Source organism: Oncorhynchus kisutch, linkage group LG30 (assembly GCF_002021735.2).
Source record: "Oncorhynchus kisutch isolate 150728-3 linkage group LG30, Okis_V2, whole genome shotgun sequence".
NCBI lineage: Eukaryota > Metazoa > Chordata > Actinopteri > Salmoniformes > Salmonidae > Oncorhynchus > Oncorhynchus kisutch.
Window position 1 is genome coordinate 21,414,815 of NC_034203.2, and position 11,355 is coordinate 21,426,169.

At 40.5% G+C, this 11,355-nt stretch overlaps 2 protein-coding genes across 3 annotated transcripts; both read left to right on the forward strand.

Moving 5' to 3' along the window:
• The first annotated feature begins 1,010 nt into the window (after positions 1-1,010).
• On the forward strand, positions 1,011-4,149 carry LOC109875332 (selenoprotein Pb-like). Of its 2 annotated transcripts, none has more exons than XM_020467658.2 (5): positions 1,011-1,099; positions 1,264-1,506; positions 1,833-2,045; positions 2,884-2,995; positions 3,286-4,149. In XM_020467658.2, the coding sequence occupies exons 2-5, from the start codon at positions 1,280-1,282 to the stop codon at positions 3,574-3,576; spliced, it is 843 nt and encodes a 280-aa protein (XP_020323247.1). In that variant the 5' UTR covers positions 1,011-1,099; positions 1,264-1,279; the 3' UTR covers positions 3,577-4,149. The 2 variants fall into 2 exon arrangements, with proteins under 2 accessions (XP_020323247.1, XP_020323248.1); XM_020467659.2 differs by having other exon boundaries at positions 1,049-1,109.
• A 1,855-nt stretch (positions 4,150-6,004) lies between these two features.
• elovl8a (ELOVL fatty acid elongase 8a) lies at positions 6,005-11,135 on the forward strand. Its single transcript, XM_020467721.2, has 8 exons — positions 6,005-6,146; positions 6,832-6,898; positions 7,030-7,217; positions 7,412-7,492; positions 7,607-7,663; positions 7,826-7,940; positions 8,653-8,780; positions 10,861-11,135. The coding sequence occupies exons 1-8, from the start codon at positions 6,078-6,080 to the stop codon at positions 11,026-11,028; spliced, it is 873 nt and encodes a 290-aa protein (XP_020323310.2). The 5' UTR covers positions 6,005-6,077; the 3' UTR covers positions 11,029-11,135.
• Positions 11,136-11,355: the final 220 nt, after the last annotated feature.

The window sequence follows — 11,355 nt, forward strand, 5'->3', positions numbered from 1 at the left end:
AATGAAGACCTTTTGTGGGGTAAAACTTCTGATTGGTTGGTTCCTAAGTGGGTGGGCCAATGCCCTCCCAGGCCCACCCATGGCTGATTTCCTGTCCAGTTATGTGAAATCCATAGATTAGGGCCTAATGAATTTATTTAAATTGACTGATTTCCTTGTATGAACTGTAAATCAGTAACTGCATGTTGCATTGATATTTTTGTTCAGTATAGATACTATGAAACTGATTCATGAAACAGGAACTATTCTGTTGACATATTTATCATATTTGGATTAGTATTAATATAGCGCTCCTCTGGAATGTTGTGACCTTTGAAAAGCCATGCCCATCACCCTGTAGATGTACTTTTAGCCTGTACTGTACTTTGACCTAATCATTCAGGGTAGAAAGAGCATTGCTATGGTCAAAATCAATTGCAGTGTTTTTCCAAAATTCTGAGAGCCAAAAGAGGTGCAGAAAAGACGTTTCTGATTTTTGTTACTCCAAATATGAAAAGACCTTTGGTGCTGAAGTTATTTGGAGTTCTCAGAATCAGACATGCTACTTATAAACGTGTTTGTATGTCACGCATTTATTCTACTCCCACGCAGTTGGACCCCTGACCCACTTCTTGGTAAACCTTGCTAAATTGTGATCAATGATTCTGCATTGTGGAGTATATATACAATCCGTTTGATAATGTTGTTTTTGAAGATTTACACAACCCTTTTTGTTCTATAGTTTTCCTGTTTTGGCATTATTTGTCAGCCATCACACAGTATATGAGCATGGAATCAGCATGGAATCAGCATGGAATGAGCATGGAATTCAGTGCCTTGGATCTGGTGTCTATAACATTCATTAGAATACAATACCATTTGACAAATTTTCCTGACCATTAATTACATTATCCAAAAATGTAGCCTCATAGAGAAGAAAACATATCTGGAATTGACAGGTTAGTGTTGGGTTTCACAACCCTCTTACCCTAAAGTAAACACTGGCTTACTTTGTTTGTTTTGGGGGTAGTGCTTACCTGAGATAAGGGCTTAAAAACAGCAGCGTAACATTGTATTGCTTAGTTGTGTGAAGCAGAAGATAGGCTCAACGAGGACAGAGGTCAGTCCAGGTATCATGTCATTCAGTAGTCCATATTTTGCATACTGTATGTAGCAGAGACTATGGCTATGTTCCTTGCTAGTGATACATACGGAGAGTTGTAATGACCATCACAACTGAAAATGAACTTCTGACATCGGCCTCTCTCTTGGAACTCTTTTTAGGTGAGGTTTGGAGGACATGATGCAGGGTCTCTTGACTCTGTGGCTGTGTGCTGCTCTGCCAGGGCTCCTATGCGCATCGCCTCTGTTAGTAGAAGGGGACAATGATGCCTCCAAGATCTGCAAGCCTGCACCGCACTGGGAGATCAAGGGCCATGGGGCCCCCATGAAGGAGCTGCTGGGAAATGTAGTTGTTCTGGCTCTGCTGAAAGCAAGCTGACACTTCTGCCGCACACAGGCCTCCAAGTAAGAGAGAAGTCTTCAGAATCTGTCTTGCATAACATTACTGTAAACCTACTGCAACATACTGTTATTATACCACTGTGCAAAGATTTGGTATAGAAATCAGTAAGATGTAATAATAATGTATTTACAAACAAATGTATGTAAAGTTGTTGATGTAATGCTGCTGGTGATCCATTTCAGATTTATTGAGAGCAGCCTTCCCAAACAGTAGAGAGAAATGATCTGAATTATGAAAGAATGGGAAATGAGTAAATAACGCCATCTAGTGGCAATCAAGTGGCACCTCGTCATGACTGATCTGCCATTGTCCTGTTTCTGCTGAGTAGACTAGGAGGCCTGCGTGACAAGCTGCTCCGCAGCAACCTGACAGACGTGTCGTTCCTCATCGTGAACGAGAGGGAGGCCCAGTCCAGAGCCATGTACTGGGAGCTGAAGAGGATGGCCCCCCCGGGCATCCCTGTCTACCAACAGGCCCCGCTACAGGACGACGTCTGGGAGGCCTTGGATGGAGACAAGGACGACTTCCTGGTATATGACAGGTAATAATGGAAGGTAACACTGCCGCTATTACCTCGCTTTCCAACCAAAATGCAGAAATTGAGGCGCAAAAACCCTGATGGACCATGATAATGGTGAAATGCCTTGGTTTTACTTAAAGGTCCAATGCAGCAGTTTTTTTCTCAATATCAAATGATTTCTGGGTAACAATTAAGTATACCTACCTCATGGTGATTGCTTTCCATTAAAATATTAACTTGAAAAAATAGCTTTTTAGCAAAGATACATTTCTCCAGGAAGAATTTTGCTAGGACTGTCTGGGAGTGGTCTTGAGTGGGGAGGGGAAAACTGAAAACGAACTGTTACTTGCAGAGATTTGGAAATCTCTTTCTTATTGGTCTATTAACTCATTTACAGACCAAAACACCATCCCACCAAAACATACTGACATTTCAGTCTGTCTTTTTAAACAGCTCTTACACTAACAGGGCATTATCATCATTTTCACAATTTCACTCTTTTGGGTCTTAAACAATAAATAAGTCATTTTTTCAACTTCCACTGTCCTCCAAGAGTAACTGAATAACTTCTTCACTTCAATATGACTGATAAGAGCCATCAAAGAGGGCCAAAATACTGTCATGTTGTTTCTCAAAATGATACATCTTTCATGAATAAGGAATGGGCTTGTATTGATGGAAGGAAACCCGTCAGCCCTAATCTAAAGCTTACCACTGCTCTTTGACTTTAATGGTATGAAGAATCTATCAGGTTGTATTGAGACATTTTCTATCTACAGAGATCTTTAGAACTGGTGTGACACCTCATTTGTGTGGCCATGTAATGTATCTCTCTCCTAACCCCTCCTCTCTCTGACAGATGTGGGAGACTGACGTTCCACATAGTCCTACCCTACAGCTTCCTCCACTACCCCTACATAGAGGCAGCCGTCAGAGCCACCTACCACAAGGACATCTGTGGCAACTGCACCGTAAGTGAAAGCACAATTATTAAGGGAACTGTAGACATTTCATTTCAGTTTGGCTCCTCAATTGAAAACACTACTGTCTGCAGAAGTGCTCCATAGAAATACAATTACTAGAACAGGAAACCCCACAGACTCTTCTCTTTCTAGTAATTCTCTCTCTATGATTTGGCCTTGTAGCGTAATAAAGGTTCTGATTAGTAAACCAAATAATAGAGATCTCTCTGCGGATCTCTTAGGTGTATTTTTAGCTTGTACCGATTTTGTTAACTTTAGTTTGTTCTACTCTTTTACAGGTGGACTCCAACACAACCTCCTCAGCTGGGTGGAACAGCACTCAGAGAAACGAGACACTGAGCAGTTCAGAGATGCGTGTTAACGAGACAGGCATGACAGTGAGGTCTATTGATGTCGATAACGTCAGCAACCCAGTTCCAAGTGATGGACCCCAGATGTCGTCTGAGGGGGGTGGTAACATGTCACACATACATCATCAGCATCATCAGTACCCGCACCACCACCACCAGCAGCAGCATCAGCACCACCACAATCATGGGTCAGATGCAGATAAACAGGACTCCAATTAACATTGTCTGTGTCGTTTCTGAGACGAGTAATTGTTATTTAGCATGGTGGTGGTGGTGGCTTGTGTCAGTGACTTGACAGTCCGATAAATAGTTTTGTATGAATTAAATTTGATTTTGTCTGTGCCTGTCAATTGTGTCTGATAAGGCAAACCTGTACAGTAAACTGGAATTATTTAGTCCCTTGAAATACAGTATGTCTTCCCTACATGTGGTCTGGTGACAGGTCCTGCTCTCCTCTGCAGTTTATGAAGTCTGCAGGTCAAACCCTACGGAGGTGTCTGTAGATAGATGCTGTGCTAAGGAAAGTTGGACTGACAGTCACCGAACCCATGCAGGGCAGTGTGCTGGACTTCAGGGTATACTTGTCAACATCTTGACTATATTTCCTATTCATTTTGCAACTTTCATTTCATGTATGTTTTCATGGAAAACAAGGACATTTCTAAGGGACCCCAAACTTTTGAACGGTAGTGTATATATACATGATATATACGTTCCGGACTCCGACATAAGATTTATGTTCCAGGTTGCTGGTTGTTCACAATTAAAAGTATGATTATGTTGTTGTATGAATGTTATCAAAATCATTTCAATATGTGGTGTTTCTATGTTCATAAAGGGTGGGGCAGGGTAGGTTTATTTTGCTTGTCTGGAGCAGTGGTGGGGAAAGTACCCAATTGTCATACTTGAGTAACAGCAAAGATACCTTAACAGAAAATAACTCAAGTAAAAGTCACCCAGTAAAATCCTACTTGAGTAAAAGTCTAAACGTATTTGGTTTAAAAAGAAAACTTAAGTATCAAAAGTAAATGTAATTGCTAAAGTATACTTAAGTACCAAAAGTAAAAGTATAAATCATTTCAAATTCCTTGTATTAAGCAAACTAAACGGCACCATTTTCAATTTTTTTAAAGTTACGTATAGCCAGGGGCACGCTCCAACTCAGACATAATTTACAAACAAACATGTGTTTAGAGATTCCGCCAGATCAGAGGCAGTAGGGATGACCAGGAATGTTCTCTTTATAAGTGTGTGAATTTGACAATTGTCCTGTCCTGCTAAGCATTCAAAATGTGTACTTTTGGGTGTCAGGGAAAATGTATGGAGTAGAAAGTACATCATTTTCTTTAGGAATGTGTTGAAGTAAAAATAAAAGTTGTTTAAAATATAAATAGTAAAGTAAAGTACAGATACAGTACCAAAACAAATGACTTAAGTCGTACTTCCAAGTATTTTTACTTAAGTACTTTACACCACTGGTCTGGAGTTACTGACTGGATACAGGGAGGAAACTGAATATGAATACATCAGCAAAACTTAAAAAGTAGAAATAATAAGAGTTAAATAGAGTAAAGTGATATAAGACAAGCACCCAGGGCAGACAGTGGGGAGGGGGCAGACAGGAGTAGGGAATTCGTAATGCAGTTTGGATCTAGTTGTCACGGTCGTCATATGGAGGAGACCAAGGTGGTAAGTGTACACACTTCTTTATTAAAGAAAAGACACTGAACAAACAAAACAACTAAATGAACAGTGAAGCTAATATGAGAAGTGCAGAACAGGCAACTTAACATAGAATAAGAACCCACAAACTAAGGAATATGGCTGCCTAAATATGGTCCCCAATCAGAGACAACGATAAACAGCTGCCTCTGATTGGGAATCAATTCAGGCCACCAAAGACATACATAAACCTTACAAAAACCTCTAGACATACAATATCGCCTAGACAATACAAAAACTAAAAAACCACCCTCGTCACACCCTGACCTAACCAAAATAATAAAGAAAACAAAGATAACTAAGGTCAGGGCGTGACACTCGTCTGAGCTGATGAACAACTCTGTTGCTCTATCACTGATGTGCCAGAGAAGCGGTTGAGGAGCTGAATTAGTTGAATGAGTCCTACCTTGCTCCTACTGACCTGTGAGCCATACATTGTTAATGAGCAGTAGGGCTACATCTCAGTGTCATTAAGTGTTTGACTTGGACTGAAATAGGTGCCAGTACTGGTGTTGGGTGCCGGTACTGGTGTTGGGTGCTGGTACTGTTTATATTTAGGTGCAGGAGCTCCACAATACTTTTGAGCTAATATTCTATGAAGAACAGGAGCTCAAGCAGTAGAACATTTGTGGTGCCGGAGTACTGGTGAGCTCCTGTCTAAATCAAGCACTGAGCGTCAATATTGTTTCACCTTTATGTAAACTCATAGGCTATTTCCTAACGAATAATAGGTCAATGTTACTGTTTGTGTTTGGGCCTAGGCCTATATCTATTCACTATTCTTTGAAACCATACATTTATTCAAGTTAAATAGCTTCTCACAAGTGGGCAAGGCATGAAATAGATCGCCTAGGGCTCGGCTATAGGCTAAAATACCATGCACAGCAGGTGGATTACCTCATTGCCGCGGGGGGTGATGGTAAACGACAATTCAGCTCACTCATATCGCCATCAACACTCAGAGAGAATGCTGCGTTGGATGGCGGACAAATTCAACCATGGTTAGATGGTTTGCGACCATCAGATCTGCAATTTGTGCATTCCGGTCGATGAGTGCAGCCTACGAAGTAAGTTCTGTTAATCTCGCACCTGAATATAGACAGCCTATTATAAATGACTTTCGTATGACAAAATCAGTTAGGCCTAGCATAAATAGTTATTTTGTAATTTCTAAAATGAATGTCCCTCTAGTCTAGACTGTAGTGGTATAACCAAGGGAAATACCTTAATCATTTGATCATCACCATTATCATCATCTCCACTATTCATGCCAACACCTTGTTATTTCATAAAGAGCTATACACACTTCTGTGAGAGAGAAAAAAATCATAAAAGTGTAATAACTCTTGTAGGCGACAGAGTTAAAATACAGAAGAGGTTATCCGAGGTTCAATATGCTGTGCCGTTGTGTAAGGGATTTCCTAAATCCTCCTGAAGCAAGAAGCTAAACCTGCTTTAGCTTATCCAGCTGGCCGACTGATTTGAGTAGCCTATCAACAAAACACCTCAGATACAGTATTTCTGTGCGTGTTTTGCAATTGTGACCCTTTTCATAATTGACCAATCTGACGTTAGGTGGCAGTACTGTCGCTTTCGTAGACATCCTTCTGAAATCTGCTGTATGAGTTATAAAATGTAAACTTCTAGGAGAAAATAATTCACACCAACTATTTGGATAGCTTCATCAGAGTGAATATTTACTTCATATAATGTAAAGTGCTAAAATGCATTTAACTCATCATATTTTTGCAGCGTTTAGGGATGGCCACAACATGGCAGAAAATCCTACTGTTCTACCAAGGGGTGCTAGATAATGGAGGTAACTGTGCCCAGCTTCTAAAACCAGACAGTGCTGACTGAATTTACCAGTACAAGACCAACATACGTGAATCATTGCTTCACCTATCCATTTTCTTATCCTATAGTAATGCTGTCTCTGTGTGCTTTCAGACAAAAGAACTGACAGCTGGTTGCTGGTGTACTCACCTGTGCCAATCACTTGCATCTTCCTGTGCTACCTGCTCCTCATATGGGTGGGCCCCAAGCTGATGGCTCAGAGACAGCCAGTCAACCTCAAGCCTGTGCTCATCATGTACAACTTTGCTATGGTCTGCCTGTCTGCCTATATGTTCTATGAGGTATGGAAACAGTGGAAAGCATGGATAGCTTGTAGCTATTTTACTCATATCGGATGTGCTTTGGATCTATTGTACACATTACAGTACCTATCTATATCCTTGTTATATAGTGTATGTGTAAATAAGTGATGATGAGTAGCTATTTCTCTACCTGTAAGCATATAGTATTTTAATGCATTTTACTCTCTCCTCAGTTCACAGCGTCATCCTGGTTGGCCAACTATAGTATATTATGTCAGCCTGTGGACTACAACACCAGCCCACTGGCAATGCGGGTAACTCATATCCACTGCAATGCTTTGCAATTGCCTTAATGTACATATACTGTGTGGGAATGATTTCTAATCTTAACCTACTGCTGAAATGTATCTTCTATGTGTTCTGAACAGATGGCCAAGGTCTGCTGGTGGTTCTACTTCTCCAAAGTCATCGAGCTCAGTGACACTGTAAGTACACTTCAGGGATTCTACTATCCCAGGTTGAAGCAAAAACGGTGTGCTCTTATTACATCTCTTCTATCAAGACATGTAGCTAATTGTGTTTCTTGTCATATTCTTGTATATCTGTCAGGTTTGATAAATAAATGAAATATGATACGTCTCTTCCAGCTTTTCTTCATCCTGAGGAAGAAGAACAGTCAGCTGACGTTCCTGCATGTCTACCACCACGGCACCATGATCTTCAACTGGTGGGCTGGGGTCAAATACGTGGCAGGAGGCCAGTGTAAGGGTTGTCACATTACTACAGCCGAGACGGTGATTCATTTACCCGGTGCTAGACCCAGACAATTATGTCCTATATGTAACCGTATGGCACTGCACAATCTATTTCTTGTGTCTGCTTCCTGCTCAGTCTTGGTTGAAATAATGATTAGGCTATTCATACAGGACTTGTTCTGTAGGAGACATACAGTACACACACCCACACATTGAAATGCACCTGACATTTCAATGACTCTGGAACACATGCCGTGATACCTACAGTGTCCTGGGAACTGTTCCACACCCCTGCTATTTGAAAAAGACATTTGCAGTGGTCAAAGGACTGATCAAAATAGACCAGCTAGGAACAGAACGGCAGGATTAAGACAAGTTTTTGGCACTAAGATGCTGTATAATTTGTTTAAAACGGCGGTGAGTTTGCAGAAAACAGCTGGCGAAGCATCTTAGTGCACCATTTGCCCTCCTTTAGGTTTAAAGATAGTCAACACAGCCTGGCTATTTATTTTCACATTGCATGTACTTAGATGGGCAGATAGTTAGTTACGCCTTGAGATAAAATAAAGGATGAATCAAAGCCTTGTCATTCAATTAAAGAACCCAGCTTTAGAAGCAAATTATAAACAACTGACCTTGTAATAAATGAAGAACTGCTATAAACGGATAAGTGAATTAATCGCCCATTCTCTGTGTATTGTGTGTTCTCCTCCCTCCAGCCTTCCTTATAGGCCTTATCAACTCATTGGTGCACGTGGTGATGTATCTATACTATGGGCTGGCAGCGCTGGGGCCTCACATGCAGCAGTATCTGTGGTGGAAGCGCTACCTCACTTCCCTGCAGCTGGTGAGTAGAGTGGCCTTGATGCAGAGCCTCTGCTACAGTATGGCCTCCAAAATAGCACCCATACAGTACATTCACTAGAGTATAGATAATACAAATGTACATTTACTTTATATCCTGTAGGGGATTTTACCCTAAGAACCTCAAAGTTCTTTAAAACCCCTTTAATGTTAAGTCCCCTATATTACCGGTTCTGGGCTGGTTCTGACTGACATGTTGGTATGCAAAGCACTATGTGAACTTCACAGGGTCCAGTGCCTTATATTGGCAGAAAGCCCCATCCGTCTTGTCTCCACTACCACTCTGTCAGCAGGGCCTGACTTGAAGTATACGTTTTCATACCCCACATTAGCATATGGAGTGACATGTCACATTTTCTGGCTTATCCAGACAAATAATAGATTTGCTCTCCCTCTGAGCAACTGAGACAACATATTAAAGGGGAGAGTAGAGCCATTTCAGGTATCGTGGTTTTATCTCACTGTGATATTCCATAGAATTGAAACACGACCACTTTCTTTTGGTCACTGAGGGACAAAATCACTTTGTGTGTAAAGCTGAAGTTGTAACGAGTCTGCAGCAATTCGAATGGCGTTGCTCAGAGGAGGCTTGGCAGAAAATGCTCTGTCTTCACTTCACAATGCTCTGTTACTGTACATGAAATGGGGTCACATTTGTACTGTCACTAAATATGATCATATTTATTTTACAGTTAAATAAATATTAAATATCATAGTAAGTTGTTTCTAATTTTATTTATTTATTTAGAAAGCATTTCAGTCATTTCAAGAGCAATTCCACTTGTTGAATATACAGTACCAGTGAAAAGTTTGGACAAATGAAAATATATTTTCGATTTTCGATTCTTCAAAGTAGCCACCCTTTGCCTTGATGAGCTTTGTACACTCTTGGCATTCTCTCAACCAGCTTCACTAGGAATTATTTTCCAACAGTCTTGAAGGAGTTCCCACATATGCTGAGCACTTGTTGGTTGCTTGATAGTTTTTGCAACTGACCTTCATGTCTTAAAGTAAAATGGACTGTCATTTCTCTTTGCTTATTTCATCTGTTCTTGCCATAATATGGACTTGATATTTTACGAAATAGGGCTATCTTCTGTATACCACCCCTACCTTGTTACAAAACAAATGATTGGGTCAAACGCCTTAAGAAGGAAATAAATTCCACAAATTAACTTTTAACAAGGCACACCTTTTAATTGAAATGTATTCCAGGTGACTACCTCATGAAGCTTGTTGAGAGAATGCCAAAAGTGTGCAAAGCTGTCATCAAGGCAAAGGGTGGTTACTTTGAAGATCTCAAATATAAAAATATATTTTCATTTCTTTAACACTTTCTTGATTACTGCATGATTCCATATGTGTTATTTCCTAGTTTTGATGTCTTCACTACTTTATGTAGAAAATAAGAAAAATAAGAAAAACACTTGAATGAGTAGGTGTGTCCAAACTTTTGACTGGTACTGTATATTTTTATAATATTTACTTGAGCTTGTGTCCTCAAAAGTAAGTACACTTCAGCAATGTATAACTATGTTTAACCAGACTTTCCTAGAACTATGCAGCAATTAACTAGTTATTGTTTATGGCCATCTCATAAAAAATCATTACTTTTGGGTATGTCTATTTCGGCAGAAATCTACATTTTGCATTATCAGCTGGAATCCTTAATTGAAACAATAACAAAGCTGTCTTCCCACCTGTGTTTTGGTGAAAGTTGAGGGATGGGCCTGGAGAACAGGAACCACTCTCATATTCAAAGCAAGAGCTATGTATGCAAAGACTGACTATCCATGATATCAAAATGATAGTTTTAGCCATGTTTTGAGATCATCACTGACCTTATTAACCCTGAAGCCTTACTGTAAGACCCCCGCTAATAACTGTTGTGTGAAGACAATATGATCATACTGCATGTACTGTATGAAGCTGCATCAGTGCTGAATACGTGCAATGTTTTTATGGGCTCTACAACTATGTACTTTCAATGTGGTCACACTAGAAGCCCACAACTGAGCTTTCTTCTTATTGACACTGGTTATGTTGACCCTCTGTGACCCCAGCTCCAGTTCTTCATAGTGACCATCCACACCAGCTACAACCTGTTCACTGACTGCGACTTCCCAGACTCCATGAATGCTGTGGTGTTTGCCTACTCCCTCAGCCTCATCGTACTCTTCAGAAACTTCTACTATCAGAGCTACCTCACCAAGAAGAGCAAACAGACATGAGACACAGATGTAGAGGCAATTATTACTTTTATTAAATTGATCATGTATGTTTTTTAAATATTTATTGACCCTTCACGTTTAAGTAAAGCAGGTCTCTATCCGCTGGACATAAGCTTCTGTTTGTTTCTGTTCCAGCCTCCCCTCCAACCATTAGGGTAACACACACACACACTCAGAGAGAGCTGGCCCTCTCCCATTCCCTCCCATCCCCCCTTAGGTCATTAGGGATGAAGTCCCAGCCACGCTCTGGCGACTCTGCCAAATTGAAATAAACCTGAGCAGGCCTCCTACTCTTCACTCCACTTATTTATCTAATCTCTCTCTGTG

Bases quoted from the DNA above. Each gene is read 5' to 3' on its own strand.
- elovl8a (XM_020467721.2), top strand. From the start codon at position 6,078: ATGGTTAGATGGTTTGCGACCATCAGATCTGCAATTTGTGCATTCCGG. The intron at 7,493-7,606 runs GTAACTCATATC...TGTTCTGAACAG, and splicing joins CCAGCCCACTGGCAATGCGG to ATGGCCAAGGTCTGCTGGTG. The intron at 8,781-10,860 runs GTGAGTAGAGTG...CTGTGACCCCAG, and splicing joins ACCTCACTTCCCTGCAGCTG to CTCCAGTTCTTCATAGTGAC.